The sequence below is a fragment of the Periophthalmus magnuspinnatus genome, chromosome 4, assembly GCF_009829125.3.
Source record: "Periophthalmus magnuspinnatus isolate fPerMag1 chromosome 4, fPerMag1.2.pri, whole genome shotgun sequence".
Classification (NCBI taxonomy): Eukaryota; Metazoa; Chordata; class Actinopteri; order Gobiiformes; family Gobiidae; genus Periophthalmus; species Periophthalmus magnuspinnatus.
Window position 1 is genome coordinate 6,381,402 of NC_047129.1, and position 23,026 is coordinate 6,404,427.

A 23,026-nucleotide genomic window follows, 5' to 3' on the forward strand; every position below is an offset into this window, starting at 1 on the left:
TTCACTACAGAGCGGAGCGAAAGGGTATGTTTAAATACTGCATTAGCATATAATTGTAGTAATATTCAACATAGTAATTGCATAGCACAGATTCCCATTTTACTTATTGCCGCCAAAGCTACCTGTCAAAGTAAAGGGTCAATTTCAGTTTTTGAGATGTTAACTTCTTTGGCATGTGGTTGGGAGTATATTGGAACACACATTTTGAATAGATTCTGGTTTGTGTATAGGAGGAGCTTTGACCTGTAGGAGGAGTCTCTCAAAGGCCAGGCAGGCGTCCCATCTCGGCAGGCTGGGGTGTCCAAGGGTTTGGGCCGTGGCCAGTCCCAGCTGCAGCACCCCGCAGTGATTCTCTAGCACCCCCCGACTGCTCCTGAATGGTTTCACGTAGGAACACAGTTGGGCTGGGGTCACCCGGCCTGTAGACAAACAAGTGGAGACACAAAAAACACAAGACATTTTATTTTATGAATCTGTTTATAGTGTTTTTAGTTGTTTTTTTAGGGGGTTTAACAAATGTATTAATCAGCTTTGGCTTTTCATACTGATGTGTCATTTAGTTTCACTTGGCAATCATGTCTGCTTTTCTGCACGTCTAATGACAAATTACACTATAACACTAGCTCACTTAGCCACAATAACAGTCATACAGCTAAGGAAGGTGAAGTGTCTTGCCCAAGGACACAGCAACAGTTACCATAGCTAGTAAAGATAATCAAACTCTACTTTCTTTATAGGTAAAATGTCTCTATAAAGTTAGTGAGCTCCCACCCCACTTTTCTCATAGCTTTTACTTAGATCCCTCTGTTTTTACCCATGCTTTGAACATGTACAAAGTGTAAATTGACTTGAAGCGCATTTCACATAAAAAGTATTGTTTTGTAAATGACAGTTGGTTTGTATTGTTTTACACAGGACAGTTACAATATAAATACATTGTGTGTTGTCTCACCGTAAAAAAATAAATATGATAAAATGCCTGCATAGTTCTTTTTCTGAAGGGAAGAGTATACTGTCTGGAATTGGACAAATAAACAACTTATATCCAAACCATATAGAATTTTTTAATAACCGTTATGCACGCAGCAGAGGGCAGAGGGGACTGACTGATACCGAGAAGGAGAAAAATTTTTTATCTTAATGAGTAAAAACACCAAGAGAGGCTGAGAGAGACTGGGTGGACATGTGTAGAGAAGCGATTCTAAAATATGAGAACCACCTTAATGTGAAAGCTTAGAGGATTTAAAAAGCACTAGCAAATGTGAGCAAGACAGAGAACAAGAACTAAAGGACCATGACCAAGTTGCAGCATGTAAATATACTATTCCTTAAAACTATTCCAGCGCTAAAGCAAGATTAGCAGTGGATAATTAGGTCTAAACCAAGAGTGAAATTGGACAGGGATTACACAATGACAAAATATATTTTATAACAAATACCTTTATGTAAACCCAGCATCTCGTGCTCAAACTACAGTTTGAGAACCAACGGAGTGCGGTGTCAGAACTTGGGGTGAACTTATTGCACAAGTGCCATGACAAGACCAAATGAGTTCATTTCTATGCAGCCAAAGTGAAGCGGCGATAAGAGCTTTCTGAGTATGACTAATGAATGTAAACAACATAGCTTCTCTGGTTATTTACTCAGACAGCATACAGACACAGGAAGAGCGGCATCAGGCTGGGATCGGGGAGATAGGAAAGGGGTAAGGGCTGAGAGGGGTGCGAGAAGTGTCCCGGGGCAACAAAAAGGGGCACAACACGTTTAACTCCCCATAAAGCCCACTTCTTCATGTTGATGTTCTGAAGCAGGACCAGCTGTGGGAGTATTTCCTGTTGGACTAAATCGCCTGTGTTTTCTTTAGACGCGAGTGAAGAACGGGCAGGAGGAGGGACAGAGGTAATAAAAAAGGTGTAACACAAGCTACAGTGTGGCCTCCTGGACGATGACAAGCTACTTTCGGAGATGTTCGAATTGTGATTTAATGCAGGATTTGTGATTTTATTGTCTCAGTCAAAGCAAATAATATATGCTATATTAATTTTTCTGAATATAAACACTACTGACTTTTAAGCATTTTAATTTAATAGAAAAACAATTACTTCCTCCCAATCCTTCTTGTGTAGACCTCTTGATTAAAAAGACCCGAGCATATCGTTGACAATTACAAACGACTGAATCTCGGTCTCATTTAAACTTGGATGAACTGCACAGCCCTATATAATGATAAAAGTAACTGCATACGCGTATAGGATGGGGATGTTTGATTCGCATGTGAAAGCCATGGACAAAATTAATAACGAACTAAATTGTAAATGTATAAAAACTGCACATCCAATTTAACCCTACTGATGAAGAACTTTAAATTAATAAATATGTGAATCGCAACATGGTAAATGTCAGATAACTTATATAATTAATAAAAAACAAGAAAACTATAATCAATATACACCATTATCCTCATTATTTGAACCGGTCCAGTGTCCAGTGCCCATTATATAAAACAATATTTAAGCTGCACTTATTCTAATTAATAGGTTATTTCTCTAGTGTCCCAGGGGTCTGCAGTCATAGCACTTAACAGATGTAAGGACAACATTATCCATCAAGGGTCAGTTTTGGGTAACATAATTCATCTGAGACAGTAAAAAAAACTATTCACTGGATGAAAAAAAAGCAATAATTTAATAGTGAAGATTTAAAAAAACAAAACATGTCCAATGCTAACAAAAAAAAACAAAACAAAACTATGCGCCACTTTTACAACAGAGGTGAAAAAAGGAAAGAGCTGTCTAAAAGAGATTTTTTTTTTTTTGAATAATAATCTCCGGACCAGACATTTTTAAAAATCTTGAAAAGAGCTATTGTGAACACATCCAGCTATATAAAACCCTGGCAGCCCAAGTGCGCCTCGCTGAGTCTCATGTGCCAACTGTAATTCAACACAGAACCAGGAACCCGCTTCAAAATCAGGGCCAAACATAATTTTATTGGAGAATAGGTGAGAATGGTACACTGCACACCAAATATATCAGACTTCACAGCACAAAATACACACGGAAAGAAATGTGGTATAAATATGTTGGGAAAATAGAATAAATAACCTGGACTGGAAGTGTGCATTGCTCAAATATGTTAAATGTGCACTATGTAACTTTTCTACTGGAGGTTAGCTGCTTGTCTCCATGGAGATGGTATTGCTTTGCATGGAAAAGTGTATTGTAGTAAGAGTAAGTATAGCAAAAGAAAATTCCATTCTGTCAACTGGAGAAAAGTGTTAGAGTGAAGATGTTTCGGCGGTCATCCAAGCGACATCCACAGAATTGACTCTTCTTTTGCTACGGAACCTACCTGGACAATTACATAGACAGAGTAAAGTATTGAACCTCAGCTTGAAAAATATACATTCTGGCTGAGTGGGCTTGCATCTGCACAAATATGACCTGTAACTCTGCTAGTCTCAGTGGAGATCTACAAGTTCAATGCATTACTGTGTGACATTTAGTGCAAAGTGATGACATCTCCATGGAGACAAGCTGGTGGCGCTTCCTCTCCCAGAAAAGTTAGTGATTCCTTAACCATTTTAAAACATGAATTAGCAATTGAACGGAATGAAAATACAAAATATTTAACAACCGTAGAGGGGGTTAGTTTTAAAATTGTAAGGCCAGAAACGTCACTGAAATCTATAAAGCAAATACAATGCCACATTCAAGTTTATAATCTAATATAAAATAGTTGAAAACTGGCTGAAATAATGCAGAGATGACAGAAGATCAAACATAATTCCCGTACAGTTGTTGGAGAGATAAGGTTAACTAACTGATTAAGATGAGGTGAGAAAGTGGTCTAAAAGGATCTGACTTCAGAGCACAGCTAGAACAGTACTAGAATAGTACTGAAAAAGAAAGGCAGTCTGGGTAAAGTCTGTTCCCCATTACACAATCAGGCAGCACTGGCCCAGTCCTGAGTCTTATCTGTGTCACTAAATTTCTCTGTCTCTACATTTGTGTGATTTGGAGCCATCTTGTTGCCAGATGCTGAATGTATGTGCAGGAGATGTACCGTCAGCTGAGATATGAGTTTGAACTCTTTGTGCTTATAGTGAGGGCTCCAGTGGAAAGGCTCACATTTTAAGCCTCTAATAAATAAAACCGCACTGTAATGGCCTTTACTATTACTCGGCATCAATCACTGGGTTGAAAAGTGTTCTGAAAGTTGTGATTTTTCCCATTCGTTTTGACAGGGGAGTGAACAAAACTCATAAGTAAGACATTTTGGCAAGACAGAAGTGACTGGTTGATGTGAATATGTTAACTTTAAGTAATAAATTATTACTTAAGTTATATGTATTTGTGTATGTGCATTTTGCCGTTTTTGGTTTCGCTGTGTCCAACCGTGGCCAGCGCCAAACACGATCTGATTCCTGGAACAATATTTATGGTGATACTGATATTGTGTGTCAGTTAATTCTATGCTCAAACATTCATTTCCTGTTTATATTGGTCATTATATTGCAATATATTGTGCACACGAAGCAAAACTAGAGAAAATCGTGATATATAAAATTGTTGTGCCATAATCCTAGTCACACTGCTGATGTCCTGCAGTGAAGAATCATGGTTGATTATGACAAGTAACCAATGCAAAAACTAATTTAACTACTTATTTTTGGTGGCTAAATCACATAATATGTATAGTGTATGACATGTGCTTAAAAATAAACAACATTCACTGACTCCTTGTGGACCTGCCCTACAAGATCGAAAGCCCACCTGAATCTCTCATGGGCAGTTTAACCTTCACTAAGTGGCTTTATTGCACCAACCTCCATAAAAACAAATCACATTTTCCGTCTTGTGCTTTAAACCGTTTGTCCATTTTAGCCTCATGTTCTGAAGTGGAGTCTGAGCCCGAGGCATGATCAAAGTACGGAACAATGCAAAGAGGTTACAAGGCCAGATGTGATTTAGTCCTTACTGGAAGAAGACTTGTGTTTGGAGGTGCACAGGGTTACTCAGAGGTAAGTGATGGTATATGTCTATGTGGACTGGAGAGGCCTGTCTGAGCAGCTGGACAACCTCGTAAGTATTACAGCACAAGAGGTACATATGCAGTAACACAAGTGCAAGTACTGTAGGATCAAAAAACATGTTGGCAGACTAGACAAGACATGGGAAAAGCTACAAGATAATGATGGTTAGATGCAATATGTGTTTGTGACATAAAAGAATTGATATGCATTAGGTGAGTTTTGAACAATAAAGAGCAGGAAATTGCTGCAGCATGCCAAATAATACTGGATATGCAAATGATGATGACGGATGCAGATAGAATGTTACACATGCATGAATCTGAATAAATCAAAATAATCAAATGAACAACATGGACTGACCAACAACCTTTTAATTCTAGTTGCCATGGTTGCATTGAAATGACTGCAGCATCTGATGCTAAACTGTATTGTTAGGATGTACTGCATGATAATGACTTCAATTTATTCATTTGATTGTGCTTCTTCCTTAGCCTGTTCAGTACAGCAGGTTGAAAAAAGAGCAATAGCAGAGGAATATATTTCTATTATTTTTACATGACAGACATACTCAAAAATAGGTCAAAAATACTGTAGTTCTGATAATACTTACTCATATATTGTCCAACTATTTAATATTTCACAAACTGCAATTTTAACAGCCAACTCATAAGCCTGTGTCCTCGCTCTAATCACACTGTTAAATCATAAATATACAGAAACTACATGACCCACACTACCTTACATCCTCATGTTTGGATATGATGAATAATGAAACCAAATTCCCAGCAATGAGCAAAGAAAACATCTCAACAAACAAATTGCAGACGCTTCCACACACATCCACACACATCCACACACATCCACACACATCCACACACATCCACACACATATCCACACACATATCCACACACATATCCACTCACATCCAACTGAGGGGGTCTATTGTGCTCCGACAGACCTGGCACAAGAGGAACAGATTATGTGACTTCCCTCAACAACTTCACTTCTCAATTATCTTTTCCCGTTGAGATGAGAAGTGTCCAGGCCGGGTCAAAGATTATGTGAGAACTCATCTGCCACAGAGAGATACCAGTGGGTTTACTCTCTGGCTCGTATTTTCTGCCATTGTCCCAAATACGTTAGCAGGTCCAAACTAAAATGACTTTAGAATTTTAGTTGATAACTTTTGGTCTGCACTCTGCTCGTCTCTATCTCCAAGTTATTGCTTTTTCTAGGATGGACCACAGTAGAGCATTATGTCTATCTCTCTGGAGAGAAGGAAGTGACACCACTAGGTCTAAATACATGTCAAATCTGTGGATAGGTACCACTCACCATAATGATGTGTGTTTTTAAGGTATTTTGAGCATCCCAGGCAAAACAATGACATAACCTGATCCATGAAACAAGCAAGTGGCGAAAAGTTGCATAGTGCACCTTTAAACAAAATTCAAACCAGGTTAAAATCCAGTTATAAAGACAAATTCAGACAACCAGGACTTAACCAAGACTGGGAAAATGAAAACAAAACCAGACAATGGCTTAACCGAGCGTAAATCATGACTCAAACAGTTCATAACCACTGCCAAATTTCACCAAAACAGTTTTAAAACGATGAGAAAACTGGACTAAACTAGAACTTGGAGTTATGAAAACTTGGAAACCAGTTCAAAACATGTACAAAACCTGCCCAAAACCCGACTGACATACATTTCAACCATGACCACAGTGGGTTAGGCCTTTATAAACTAGCTAAACTAGATAAATCTGTGTTGCTAATGGACTTGGAAATAGGAGTAGAACTACAAACATATTTGCAGGCAAGTTTATAATAATTTTAATAACTACTTCTTTAAAACCTTGATTATATATTAATGCTTAGATGGGCTTTCTATGTATGCAGGTTTTAGCCTCATATGAGACGCTGTAGAGGGGGCTCTGCTTGTGGTCAGGTGGGCAGGGATGAGAGCTGCGCGTGGGGGATGAGTTTCTGTTTCAGGGGGGGTAGGTCCTGGAGGGTCCTGGTCTGAAGCCAGTGTGGTATAAAGCCTCAGTGTGCAGGCCTTCTTACAGTGCCCACTCTCTTCCTGCTTCTCTCCTTTTCTCTCCAGCTCAGCAAAAACAGAAAGTCAACAGGCTGTCAGTCAGATTCAATTTGTATAAACCTAACTGTATCAAACATAGCAGATGCAGTATTTATAGTACCGGGTTTAAAGGTACATTGTCAGGGGTGGAAGTGAAGTATAATAAATGAAACTCATCTGTCAAAACTGTTCTGGAAAGTTGATATTTGTTTTGAAATTACAAATAAATCTAGGTAAAATACACAATTAAAGTCCTGTAGAACCAAGAGAAACAAGCCATTAGTTTGGTTATTTCCTGGTTTTGTTGTCTAAATGGAGTGGACAGAAGGTATTGCAGGTATTATTATAGGTGCTTGTGGCAAATTCATGTATTTTTACACAGGGGATACTGTACTTCCATTAAGGTCTTTAAAGACAACGCCCATAGGTTCTATATATTCACAGAAAAAAGGAAGGAGACAGCATCATCCCCATCTGTTTACACCTGCACCAATAAGTTTGCACTAAACTTAAGTTTAGTCAGCACTTTTATTTTGATATTCAAATTAATAAAGCCTAACTTCACAAGGGCTGCTTTGTGGTTTGAGGTGGAAGCCAAAGGTGAAGCGCCCAAATGGACCAATGAACATACTTAAGTCTATTGTTTTTGCAAATTATGTAGAGGAAAGTGCTGTGTGCATCTGTGAATGGGAAAGAGGTTTGTACTTTTCTCTGAACTGGATTTAACTAAAGTTTGATTCTTTGGTGGAAGCATCACGATAGTGGAACAAGCCAATCAGCTTTGAACAGCGGTCATGGCTTTTCCCCCCGATTGTTCCAGATAAATAAATAAATGGGCAGAACTCAATTCAGTGTGAAGCTTATCCATCTAATGTTAGCCAGGTTATACAAGTCCCATATTCAGAAAAATGTATCCTTATAATGCATATTTATCATGTAAATATTCAAGTGTTCAATTGTTCAATTCAATTATTGTGTTTAGCATCCTAGTTATTATGCTAGTAAAATATCCCCTGAATTATGTGGTAAGCATTTATATTAATGTACAAATCCATTTTTCTCACAGATTCCCACATTAGTATGTATGGTGGAGCTGCAGTACCTTGCTTATTACATTGGCTGTCACATCTAATATATCTCTGCAGACTTTTTTCTTGTTGTGCCTAAATTAGAGGAGCAGTCTTTAGACAAATGTGTAAAAACAAACCGCTGCGTCTAAGTCTCTGCCAGCTCCAGTGTGGCTGTGTGACCTCCAACATATTACAACCTGCTCGTTACCAAAGACAGAACCTTCTTTACCTCATAGATTATAGGTGCTCAGGGACCACAGCTGCCCCTCCCATTTTAAAACCCCCTTTGGCCAGATGCTAACCTGTACATTAGCTCTGTTTATGACCTTCATAACTACAAAGTATAAAAGGTGCATAAGGGCATTGTATATGTAGCTTTAAACTATTTTATTTTCCACAGTCTTATCCCTATCTTTAGTCATATTTTGCTCCATTAACAAACAACAAAAGTTTAAGAAAAAGTGCCGTGCGTGTGTGTGTCATACAGCCAACATGTGGTTTAGATTTCCTTTGTGGCCACATGGGCAAATATACGGCCGGGCAGGGAGCGGGGGGCTCAACTGGGGGCGCTGTGGGTCCACTACAGCAACTATAATCTTATTTTGCTGTAAAGTATGACTACTTTTGTCAACTTTTTTCAGATGTTCAATTATTTTTCTATTTTAGTTTCTTAGATTAGAATGATTAAGCTTCTAATTTAATGGTTTACTTGGCTAAATATGATGAATTTCAGAGGTGTTAATTTAATGATCAGGCTGATTGATTAATACAAACAAGAACAAGGGTAACAATACAGTTAAATCTCATAAATTAGTGAAATAAGCATTAAATTAAACATAAATTGACCACCGTTGGGATAGCATCTGTCTTTTACTTCTAGATTGTGCAAGTTGGCGGCAAAAAAGCTCTTATGAATTTTGTCCGGGGGAAATCTTTTGCAAATGGGTTTAATTATCGCTGAACAATTTAATTTCCTCTCAAATTTTTCTGCTATCATTTTTCATACATTCTTAATATGCCTTCACAGATCCACTCACAAGATTGGAGTTTTTTAATAGTATTTTGACATGCTTTCAAAAAGGTTTTAGATGGAAGAGCATCAGGTGTGAAATTAGTCCCGTTGTCAATATTATCACTGCACACAGGGAGGCTACTACACGCCACAGTTACTACAAGGTAAGGTAAGGAACTCTTGGATTGTTTTGCACTCCTTACCCATACTCATCTTGATGGGGAGCTTCTCTTTGCTGGCCGCCTCCACTAGCTGTCTGCGCACTTCCAGCACCCCTTCCTTCTGCTTACTGGTCAACATGGCCTCCCACAGTGACCTCGCTGCTGATGACCTGATAGGTGGAAGAATGAAGTGTATTAGTCACGGCGGAAAAACAATGCTGAAGAAGAGCCGGAGAAGCGCTGACTAGTAAAATAACTGTTGCCGTTTTTCTAGTTTGTTGCAGTTGACCCACAATAGAAGTGATTGAGAGCTTGTCTGCAGTGACAGGTTTCAGGTGGGAGAGTAACGGGACTCCCAGATGGGATTCCTAGCAGACAAATTAAGAAGTTAGCACAGCAACACAATAAAGAAGATTTGTTTACATGTTCAGATATGATTGTAACTTTAAATACTGCTGGAGACCTTTTTGTAGATAAACGGGATAACAATAAAATAACATGGCAACTTAGACAAGGCCAATTTCAAAACTATCCTGTGGCCATATTACCAACCGAAATACTATAACATGATAACTTTGTACATCCCTGAAGACACATTTGTGTTTTGTGCCTGTTCCAAGCTTGGATAAAAGCATAGATTTGTCAGTAGAGGCATCCGGCTGCAGAAACACTGACATGATTTAGAGCTGGTGGAAGTGACAGAAAGCCTCCTGCACAGGGGAAGGAGCCTCCCTGATGGGATCCTCACAGGAAAAAGAAGGAAATTAGTGGGAGGAGCTTATGATACGTTCTTAGTCTACCTAAAAACAGTGCCAACATTCCTCTGGAGTGATCAGAGCATTTTTTTTTTCTCATTCAAAAGTGTGTCTTGAGACCTGCAGTCCCCCTTGATAGCATCTGTGTCCCAGCTCAGTCCCTCGTCTCATTACTGCTGCTTTATGAAGTACACTGATCCACATCTCACATGGGAAACCACTATCTGGAACAAGAAGAAAACACCTCCACGTCTTTGCAGCTGAGAAACCAAAAGTGTTACTCGTGCCTAGTGACATCTGAGCTTTTTAAAGTAAAAGGCCCTAAAGGTTAGATTGTGTTTCTCAAACTTTTTACCAATGTACCATACACAAAAAAATGCCCTGAGTACTAGGAAGCTGAGTTTAACTATGACTATCCAGGACTAAACTGGTGCTAAATAAGGTTTAAAACAGGACTAAAGTAGTTCTGAAAGGCATAAATGTGAGTGAAAACAAAGAGTAAACAAGTAAACACGTGAACTTTAGGAGTCCACGTAACATCAGAAAGACCTTGTGTTACGACGTGTGTCACAGTTTGGGAAGCTAGAGTTACAATATATATATATATATATATATATATATATATATATATATATATATATATATATATATATATATATATATATATATATATATATATATATATATATATATATATATATATATATGTATATATGTATATATGTATATATGTTCACCCATATTTTATACATCTCATGTGGTGGTGTGTCTCAAATTTATTTCATTTTCCACAAAAAAGTGAACTTTTTTTCATGTATACGAGTTCACTATCGACTTACAGACTCTGAAACCAGAGAAACAAAGACACAAAAGCCAGGGCTAAGGACGGGGACTGAGGCGCGAGGGGGCTGGCTGACAATTCCACTCTGTTTTCTTTAGTTTTTTGGAAAAGCATTTTTTCTTCTCTCGCCTTTTCTCCATTCTAACTGCTGCCATGTGTTTAATATCAAATGTAATGTGTTCCAGACCTCGGGCCCGCGCTGGACAGGGAGGAGAGGGGCTAACACAGGGACGCCCCCCCGCCCGCCATCTTCACTCTGCAGCCAGACACAAAGCACAGAACAAGGCCAACAACACAAAGGGCTGGGAAAACTACAACAAATATACAAGACAAAGTATTTATGTACTTTTATTCTACTTAGATGGGCCCTACTTTGTCTTTTTAACAACTTCTTCTTAAGACAGTTAACATGAAAGTGAAGCCAACAAAACCAAATGTGCTGTTCTCCACTTGGACAGGTACAGGACCGTAGGCATAGGATTTTACAGACATTATTTCAGGGATATTTTTTCACAGTGAAGGACACAAACAAAGAAAAGGCAGAAATGGAATACTTATTTATATAGCTTGAGGATAGGTCATAGTTGCTTTCTGCTTTTCTATACCAGAAGAACACTGAAAGTTAACCACTATAGGCCACAGGTCACTCAGGGTACCACAGTTATACCATTACAGTTGTAGCCATTACAGTTATGAATAAAAATAAAAATGCTCATGTTGTACAATAAATCTTAGATAACATTTCCCGTAACTTAAGAAAACCACCTACAACAACATGTCCACATCACATTGCTCCCATAGTTGAAATGCCAATAGTGTGAGTGGTCTGGGCCACATGTCTGCAGTTTGCATGTGTATATATTTACCAATGGCTCTCGTACATCTGTGTTTTCTAAAGAGATAGAGTGTGGATGAAATATGGTTCCAATTTGACTTTTGGCCCGGCCTGCTCCCCTGACGCTCTCCTCGGGCCATTTGGTCGAAGCAGACGCTGGGGTCCCGCGCTGGCCACTGGGTGAGGGGTGTGAGACAGGCTCCATAAGCAGTCTTGATGAGTAACAGTTGAACTCTGAAAGAAGGGGGGCAGGGGATTCGCTTGGACATCTGCACCACATGAGTTTACTACAGCCTCTAGGGGGCACTGTAACACTAAAGACACCGTAGACAAAGTTCTATGTGGTTTGCATACACAAGCTAAGAGGGTGTTGAGAGATGTACAGTGAAGTAACCAAAATACACACAAGTAAAAGTAGTTTGGAAAAGTACATTTAAGTAACTTTGGCTCATATGAGAACTATAGTAACAACAGAAAGCTACACGATTGATGAAAGCACAGTGTTAATAGGAGAAATTAGTAGTACGATGGTCTACTTCATCCAATACTTCTAAATATTACTTCTACCAACACTACTTACATATGAAGCAACTACTACCACTACGACTTCCTCTAAAAATCTACTATTACAACTCTAGAGTAGCAATAGTAGATTTGGTCCAGTAAAAATACCATACAAAATAAAGTGCACGTTTTTCCCAGACTAAACAGGTCTCATGTTTGTTCAAATAAAACCTGCCTAAATATATTTTAATAGCAGTACACATTAGTACAACATCTTGCGTGTAGTTAAAACTGAACACATATGGTTCAAATGTTGCCAAGTCATTAGTGGGTGTGTGGTGAGGAGGGGGCATGTTCCTGGAAGTGAGTGAGGCAGTGGAGAGGAATGGTCCGAACACGTCTGACTAAGGATTTCTCTCATTTATCCTACCTCTATAGCTGTGGTTTGGACATGTATCTGACACACACACATTGAACTGTTTATTTTCTAATTCTGACTCCCTGATGTTCAAATTTGTAAGAATGCCCCACAAGGGTATACACAAGGGTATATGTGACATGATTCAGACTTGACTCATACAAATGCAGGTTATAATGAACAGTAAAGAGGTCTTGAAGGGTTTGCTATTTTTACAGAAGACTCATTTAACAACAATGTAAAAACAGTCATTTCTGATAGGTCATTACAAGGCTATAGTGTAGATCAATGTGTCAGCAAAAATTAGCAGCCATGCCACGTTAACTGAACTACACAACTTGTATGCCAATAGTACTGTCATAAAATAGCTTGAATAGTGCATGTTAATTAACTCTCATTCATGCACCAGTGTACATGGACACTAGAGACAAGGTGGGTGAAGTGTCTTGCCTAAAGACACAAGGGCAGAATGAGCGCTGTAGCCACTGATGCCCCACTATAGCACCCGATATTCCCAGCAGTCTCCCATGTAACTACTAACCAGGCCCAAACCTGCTTAGCTTCCAAGATCAGACAAGATCTTAATACCACATAATACCAAGAGCTCCAATGAATTATAACTTCCAAAATGTTACCTAACAATTAAATAACAAGGTCAATTGTTTATTTACTGTCATTTGTTGATCAGTTGTTTTCAGTGGGTAAAAAATGTTCACTTTCATCGAATACTTAAACTGTCCAAATCCAGGATAACGACATTTTTAGTTGTGATTTATAACATTTGAAGACTTTTCTTACTGGTGTGTGCATAAGTATGTACACAGTATATAACAAACTGCAAAGGGACTGATATGTTATGGCACAAACTAAAGGCATGCAGCAGAACGCACAAACAGGAGATAATCCCTTTTCCATTGCAGAGGATGAATCTTGAATTTGATGAGCCAACATGGAACAGTCTCACAGTTGTGCAAGGTCAGCCCAGTTCCTCATACAGCTCATTTATGAAGTGTGTTTGATGAAATAAAAACATGAATGACTTCCTGTAAACAAGGAGCAGAAGAGAGAGGAGACAGGAGTGGCCTTGAGTGTCCAGGCAGCTCAGCCCAGTGATCTGCAATGGATTTATGAAAGAAGAGAATGAGAGTGAAGAGGAAGAGGGGTGAGATTTGTTTCATAGACAAAGACATACTATAAACACAAATTGGATAAGAGCTTGGATGGTAGGGCTGTGCAGTTAATACAATTTTAAACAATTTGAGATACAATCATTTCAAATCATTAAAGATCAGTTTGGGGCTTTTTATTCAAGACTCTGGACCAGCCAAATCTCTGTCAGTAAAAACATGTGGTTTGGATCAGTGTTCAGAGGAAGACACTGGACTAACTTTTTGTGTTAAAATGCAATCATTAAAAGTCTGTCTTGTTTATGTTCATGCAATTAAGATTGAAAGCCACATTTACTGTATTCAAAAGTGAGATATCAATATGTGGAAAAGGCCACACTGAAAAGCCTGTGTGAAATGTAAATACACTCAGATGGCAGTCATTTTCAAGGCTCTCTATATAAAGGCTTTTATACTTAACTTAAATAAGTAAAATTCTGTTAGTAATAACACAATTTTCATTTGATGGCATTGGCACATGTCAAAAATGTGGGATGTGGCAACAATATATTGAAAAAGAATATAATGGCATTTTCACAGCTCTAAACCTGCGGCATAGCTTACTACTACATTTCAATAAGTTGTTTCAATAAGTGTTGTACCTGTCCAACAGTTTGTAATCACACAACATATCCAATACTATGTCTTTCTTTCAAAAATGATGACCTTCTGTCCAAACATCTGAAGAAAATGATGCCAAGCAACAACCAAATATTTATTCAAAGAATTATTTAACCATCAAGACTACAAATATTCAAAATCTGGGTTGTAGCCATTCAAAGACAAATGCAACAGGGAAAGCATCACAACAGGGAAGACACCGGATCCTGGCTCTCCTCCTGCGTTTCAGTTTTTGGAGTTAGTTTACCATTTCAAAAGGAAGCTAGCAGTGGGGGCTCTTTGAAAGAAATGGTCTGCAGGAAGTAAACTGCTATCATCTAGTGAGTTTTTTTTAATCATTGTGTTGAATATAAACACACAGTCTGGCAGTCCGAACTGTCAAGAGCTAAAGACAACCCATAAGACAGAATGGCTCGTTTTATCTGTGGTGATGGGAACATGGAGTACAAGTTGTTCAGGTGAAAGTAATCTAGTTGATGGATGTAGTGCGGGTTTCCGGAGACTTCTACACAGAGGAGAAAACAGAATTAGAGGGAGACACTACGCCAGAGACAGACAAACCAGAGCAGACTAAAGATATTATGTGTCTACAGCCTTTTATCAGCGAGCATATACGAATGAATGACAGGAGTCTGCACACAGGTCAAACATGGCTGACCTTTGCTGCTTTTCCATTGGCTGGCATTACTTAGACCTGATACATCATTTGGGTAAAATGGCTTTCCAAACACTGTATGGTTTAGTTAGAAGTACATCAATATTTAAACTTAATTTCCTGAAATCAGATATACTTTCCTCCATTGTCATGAGTAAATATCATGCAACGATCACGTACGTGTAAGTGGGTATTAAACAGTGGAATGGGAAGGAAACAAGCTAGCAAAACTGTGATGATTCTGACTTTTGCCATTGTACAAGCTGGGCAATGTGACCTAAAATTGATAACAGTAGAGATTAATTCAGATAAGGTGTTATACAGTTGACTATATAGCTGGCACTGGACAAAATACTTCTTTCACATATTAGAGCTATCTTAAAGCTATTCAAGATATAGGTACAATTTTCTACTTCAACCCCACCAATGCTTTCTCTGTCATTATTATAGTCCCCACAGTTGGTGTTAAAACTGTCAGTGGTTAGGGTTGCAAATGATAAACAATATTCAAATTTCACTGCCCCCCAAAAAATATATATACATAAACCATTAACAGAACAGTTTGGCCCAGCCCTAGTAACTCATAACCACTCTGACTTGATGAAGCCAATGAAAATAATGTATTTGCATAACCATAATACATAGATAGTAACATACAACCCTTTTATAATACACTAGTTTAACAAGTATACATTATGGTGATGGGTCTGACCACAATCAGTCTATTGGGAGACTAATTGTGTGCTATGTTTTGACATTACACAGACAGTGAAACCAAAGCTGCCCATACCCTGACAGGCCTGCGAGCTGCATACATGATTTCAAACCCTCTCCATCCATTTAGCTGTGCCCACACTGCTCATAATAACATGAAACTGACTCCAGCTCCTGATTGTCTAACTATAGAACAAAAAAACAATCTCTTTCCTATATTCACCCGCTGGAAAATGGATGTGGCTAAAGACTGGGCTCACTGTCCTCAGCTGTCTGTCATTAACTCTCCACATGACTATAATATGTCTTGCTCTTTGACAATTCCCACACAAGTCAAAAGGATCGCACAAATGATAAGACAATAATCTGTATAAGGGCACACCCAAACAAGCACAGGGCTTCGATACACTTCCACTGGTAAAATAACTTAAAGGACTAAAATGACAAACTGAAGAAGGACCTTTTATGACAAAACGATTGTACATTTTTATTCTGTTGCTACTCTGTTGATAAACTGTTTCTATGGTTGATTCCAATGAGAACTGCCTTACCCAACTTGTTACTTACCACTAAAGAGCAGGGTGCGTTGACATTTGCATACACCGACTCAAAATTTGGAGTTATCTTAGACTAAAATAAGAATTAAACCTGGACTACATCAGAATTATACCAGGACTAGAACAGGATCAAATCAAGTCTACATCAGGACTAAACTATGCTCAAACAAGAACTAGTGTGAACATCTCCTTAAATCAAAATGCACCAGCTGTCGTATTTGTGAGTTTCAGCTTCCTGTTGCATGGTGCCATTTTGGGGTCAGGTGATTATTCATTTGATATATTGAGATATTGAGAAATTATGGCATTTTATCATTCCAAAATCTGGATCGCTTAGTATGCTTTTTTCATTGATACCTTGCAGCTGATGTCCATCCATCCATCCATTTATGCTGTTAAACAAGTCCTTTTCACATAGAATTGCACTCACAACCTAACTAGCTTTACCCAACAGCTTTTCAGTCACTCTCACCTTTTTTGTTTTTGAAAATCAAACCTAAACAGGACCGTGAACGCTCATATTGATCACAGGCTCCTGAAAATGTGCAGTTTAAATCCATGTTGTATTTATGCATGAGGTTTCAGACAATCTTAAAACTATTTTAGGCAGTGTTTACTAAAGTGTGCACTGTGTCACCATGATAACGGCAGAAACATTACACCATAAAAATACATGATGTCACTGCAAAGTATCAATAGTTTAATTCTTGCATTACAAACACCGTTGTCCAGACAATGAAAAATGTATTAAGCACAATCTTTTAAGATTAAGTTAAGACAACTTTTCATTCCCGCTCACTTTCCCATGCAGCTGGGACAGAAATAGGTATTTTTTCTTACACAGGAGTGGTAGGGTGCTGGTTGGAAGGAGAAGGCAGCCTCACTGTGTTTTGCTTATGGCTGGGTGCGGTTGTGTCGGTACCAGAGCACCTTGGCCACCCGCGCACACTGCTGCCCACACGCACTCCCTCCACCGCAACATCAAGGTCCGGGGCAGCCAAAATCACTGGTGGTGTGCACAGAAACTCGCTGCCCTTTGCCAATGGGGTTCATGTGTCCCGCGGCTGGATCAAAAGGGGTCCGCCCAGCCAAGCACAGCAAATTACTGTGAACTGGAAGGCAACTGACCACAAAGACACACATAACAACTCTGCCACTTTCACTCAGCCGAGACCAAAGACTGTAAACTACTGCATAATGGCTGCGAAAACTGCAAGAATGGGGAAACTGCATTGGGAAGCAAGTCTGAACACATCAGCTCAATGCAGGAAATGTAATAATGATCACCAAATCACATCACAAGACATTATTTATAATATAATATAATATAATATAATATAATATAATATAATATAATATAATATAATATAATATAATATAATATAATATAATATAATATAATATAATATAATATAATATAATATAATATAATATAATATAATATAATATAATATAATATAATATAATATAATATATATATATATATATATATATATATATATATATATATATATAAACAGCTAAATTTGTATTTTTATTCATATTCAAGTTTTATTTTGCAGTTGCTTAATACAAAATATAGCGTAGCAGAAAATTTGATGCATTTCCATGTAGAATAAAAAATTTCCATCCAAGAATTAATAGGGACCAGTGTACTTTTTTGTAGGAAATTATTTCATTAGATTATAAATAATACAATTGTGTTACATTACAGAACTATATTTTACTCATGACTTTGTTATTAAGTACCACAGTGCCGGTGCTAGTTGTCAAGTTAAGTAAAATAATACTGTAATTGTAAGGAAAGTGTGGGGTCTCGCCCAAAGAGCTAGAATCAACAGCCACCCACAGAATGTTTAAGACACAGTAATGTGTAAAAATATCCTAGAATTACAGAGGGAAATTTCATACAAAAAGGTTGGAATTAGGTCCACACCTAATATTTAAAGGTTTGCCCTGGACTACACAAAAGAGCCAATGCAAACACACAGTGGGTTCATGCTAAAAATATCCATCTAAATCATAGGTGTATAAACATCCGAGAGACATGGGCAGATTACACAGACAATTAAACCTCAAAAGTCACAAGTCCAGTTCTTTCCATGGTTCATCTCTAGTACATTATACAACACCTTTACAATATAACATTGTTTAATGCCTGCTTAAATCATTCAAATATTTATATTGAGTGAGTCTAACCAAATGGTTAATTGAAGTCATTACAATAAAAATAAATCTATGTTTTGCATATTGTGGCATAAGAAGTAGGCCATAGATCAAACAAGGCTGCTTATACAAAAAGAAAATGCAAGTTTTGTAATCAAGGTGTTTTAACAAATCAAGGTATCAAAATAAATGGGACAGAAATGGGCCAATGCAATTAAGAACTCTGGTGCAGAATTATGAAGACATTTCTGCAAACAAGCTTTAGCCCATTAGAGTAAAACGCAGCTTGCGGTCAGGCGTGTGCTTCAAGGCAATTAAATCTAGGCTAAGATCCCTGATAGAGAAGGCATTACTGCTCCTGCTGGTCCCATCAGACCAGTGCTCTCTGTAAACACACCTACCTCAGGGTGACCTCTAACCTCTGAGCAGCACCTCCACCTCTGCCTCCTCCACCATGGAGAATAATCATTACACTAATATCTCAACCTGTCATCCCAGATGCAACATGAGAATCATATTAGCAAATATTTTTAGCTACAATAATAATGTGGGTGTTAAACAAGAGCTCAGTACAGGCACAAGTCAATCGTAAAAACTCACCTTTTACATTGCACACTCAACATATCGTTCACTATGTTTATGGTCATGCAAACAAAATAATACATTAGCTACTAAATACAAAGCAATCGTTTATACATTTTTTTGACACAGTAATCTTTTGAGAAATCTGTAGGAAGGGTAAAATTTCATCAACTGAGAAATCTTTTGGTAAAATCAATGAGACTTGTAAATTAAAAGGAAGAAAGTAGAAAGGAAAAAAAATGCAACTTGCCTCTAAGGGTGCTTGCGCTTGTACATGTATTCCACATTAAGGGTCAGTCCAGCCTGCCCCTGTCCTGCAGATGTCAGCTGCACCACATAAGTCTAAACAGCAGTGATCTGATGAAGCCAAACACTTCCATCACAGCTCACCTCCCACACGTTTACTGTCACAGTGGTTAAACATACAGCAGGACAGCCTCAGCCACAAAACTCTTCTTCTCGCTCAACCGCTTTCCTCTTTTTACCACATAAACAGTATTAGGAGAAGTGGAACATGGGACATAAAGGAGCACCAGTCATATTTAACCACTAAACTATACAGAATACACACTTGAACAGAACTAACATCATTGCAACATAGTGAAAGTCATTTTAACACTTAAAGGTTCACAATCTAACTATCAGCCATCTTCTTGTCTTGTTCCTGCTTTAACTGAAATGTTATAATATATGACATTAAACGTATCTATCTTGCATTTATTCAGTTAAAGGTGTTTTTATTTCTGAAAATAAAATATCAGCCCAATATACCTAGAAATTTTACAGATACTGATATGACACGGTTCTCTGTTAGCACAAATATATTGCCAATACCTACACCTACTGTTTGCTACAAAGTCTGCAGCAACTGTGTTTGGGTACAGTGTCTAGACAAACTGTAACACTGTAAACAAAAGATGTTGCTATGAATTATTGGATACCCTTGTAGAGTCTCCTCAAATCCAAGACCTTATTGGTCCAAAAGTACAGAAGAATTAAGTTTTTCCAGAGTACAGTATACTTGCAATTTCCCACTGCCATAAAACTAAAGGTTAAAACTGAAAGGAATAGCTTCATTTGTTTAAGTTATGCAGTTTAATAAATATGCTTTATGTGAATAATAATTATTAAGTGGATTACATTATGTCTTTAAAAGTTACAATCATACATTAAGTAATGGAGGCTGGCTTGCTCCATCACACAGGGTTTTCAATTTTAGCTTATTATTCATTATTGGTGCTCAGTTGTAAATATTTTTTATCTTATTCTTTTGTTAAGTCCATATTTTGTCAATCATGATTTTATTGCAGATTGCAACAACACATTTTAGTGTTTAAGCAAATGTTTTCTACTATGAATGCATTATTAAATGCTTTCCCCTATCTGGCACAAAACCTTACAAAGTCAGCTGTCATACAAAACCAGTGTAGAGTGCCTTATAAATTATAAGCTTTTGTAAAATAAACAACTGGACCAATGAATAGCCAAACAACAGACATGAGAATTGTGTTTATGAAAGTGAATTAGTATCCACATGTTATGCACTTACTCTGATTGTGCTAAACAGCCAGGCGCTAGAATGTTCTGGGTTTGAGGGCTGGGCTGTAGAGTTGTTAGCTCAAACATGTCCACTTGCACATCAGTCACATGACCAGGTAAAGGCTTTAGCACAGTCAGAATCTTATCCACCAGATTGTCACCATGATGACCAACAGCACCTAATTATATAGAGAAAATGTTATTAACACATATTACCCAAAATATTCACTTAAGTAGCACAGCATTAAAAACAGGCTCTAAAAGTTACCTGTCAGGTCCATTGTCCTGTCAATAAAGATGATGGATGCTTTATTCTGAGCCGTCTTCCTCCTGTTTTTGGCTTGTGGGTGATTGGCCAACTCTCCAGCAATGGTGCGACTCATAGGACCTACTGCAAAACTCTCTTCTCTTGTTCTTGTAGTTTCAAACATTGAGTTCAGAGCCGAGGACAGATGTTTTATTTCAATTTGCAGTTTAGCTGGGAGGGAATTCATATCTAGATCAGCCAGGCTCCCAAATCGCTTCTTCTCTGGGCGTTTTGCATTAATACAGTCCAGATCAGGGGAAAGAAGAGGGAACAAGTGTGCAAACGGTGGAGTTAGGATTAGCTGCTGTGAGACGGGTGCAAAGACAACAGGCACGTACATTACTTCAGCTGTGTAGTTCATGTTACCCATCCACTCACACAGCTTTTCCTCAAACTGCTCAAACACAGGATTCCCGTCCATTTCGTCAGTGACATTGTTGGCGACCAGGTGCACGGAGTGAGCAACAGTAGTGATCGCGACACAATATTGTAAGCGGCTAAGAGATATTATGTCCTTTATGATGTCGACCGTTCTGCCCTTCAGCAACGTGCTCACAACGAAGACAGCTTTTGGTTCATCGGCACGGCACGCTTCGAAGCTTGAAAACGGTTTTAGATTTTTTGCACCAGCCTCGAATAATGATGCAGCACCACCACTCCAATGGAGAGCCTCTGCACACTTGTCATCCATGAAAACAACCGCTTTCTTTACCTTCGAGAAGACCTTTTCCCACGTCTGCAGCGGAAACTGCGTGTAATCTTCCACTGTGAGCATTTTGATTATTTTATCAATTTTCTGGTTGCGAATGGATCAAATATATACGAGAAATGTCATGAGAGTTTAGCAAAACAAACGCGAGTCTCGCAAAGGTAACGTCACAGCAGCATGTCGCGGGATAAACACGTCACTCGTTGCTATGACAGCAGCATCCAGACCGGAAGAAACAACCGGCGCTGGAGGAGTCAGAAAAAAAACAAAACAACAACTTTTAATTGATTTGCAAAAGGTATAACGTTAAATGTTCGGTCTTGAATCTGATGTATATGGTATAAAATTAATGTTGGAATTACTTTCAGATGATGATTATGTAAAGTAAAAACATTAAGAATGTTACCAATGCGCATGTCAGTAAACAGTACGCTACTTCATTAGACAATGGTTTACATTTTACAAGTAACATTTAACAATTAAGACAGAGATCTTTTAGCTAAATCACATTTCCACAAAGGTGAGGTGGATCACTGCTGCTGAAGTATATATCAGCTCATTAGGTTCAGTGATGATTGAGGTAGGGATAAGCTCTCAATGCTGCTTTCACATCTTCTAGAAGACTTTCAGTCATTGTCACTGCCTCGCTCAGTGTGATACTTATTGGGGCTTCATATCCAATCTTCGGTTGGGGAGATAATGTTAACCCCAACGTCATCTGTTGGGGTCTGTGTGTATATATATGTATATATATATATATATATATATATATATATATATATATATATATATATATATATATATATATATATATATATATATATATATATATGTATGTGTGTGTTTCTGTACACTATTCCCTATGGCATATATATTTATATATAATGTGTATATATATATATATATATATATATATATATATATATATATATATATATATATATATATATATATATATATATACGGAATCATAAATTGGCCAAAGGAGGACACGAAAGCTCCTGATCATGCATGGAGGGTTCCAAATTCAACACCCTGAGACTGTACGCGAGCAGTAAGGAAGGAGGACTAGTGAGTGTGAGAGCCACTGTCGAAGATCCATAAGTACATCAAGGACAAGACCCCAACAGAAGATGTGCTCAGTGAATGTCTCAGACAGTGGAGTGCAGAGGAAGGGGTGCTGGAGGTACCATCATAGGAGGACAAGCCCTGCATGGGATGTACCACCGAAACATAACTGAAGTGGCTGATATCAAGAAATCCTACCAATGGCTTGAGAGAACTGGTCTGGAGG

General features: G+C 38.1%; 1 protein-coding gene across 1 annotated transcript in view; it reads right to left on the reverse strand.

Moving 5' to 3' along the window:
- Positions 1–21,916, reverse strand: part of scfd2 (sec1 family domain containing 2) — a 125,722-nt gene extending 103,806 nt beyond the window's left edge. Inside the window, exons 1-4 of the mRNA XM_033965513.2 lie at positions 20,985–21,916; positions 20,727–20,895; positions 9,406–9,533; positions 244–419 (exon numbers count right to left, since the gene is read on the reverse strand). Coding sequence (XP_033821404.1) covers positions 244–419; positions 9,406–9,533; positions 20,727–20,895; positions 20,985–21,798 — 1,287 coding nt within the window. The 5' untranslated portion in view covers positions 21,799–21,916. The remainder of the gene's footprint in view (positions 1–243; positions 420–9,405; positions 9,534–20,726; positions 20,896–20,984) is intronic.
- Positions 21,917–23,026: the final 1,110 nt, after the last annotated feature.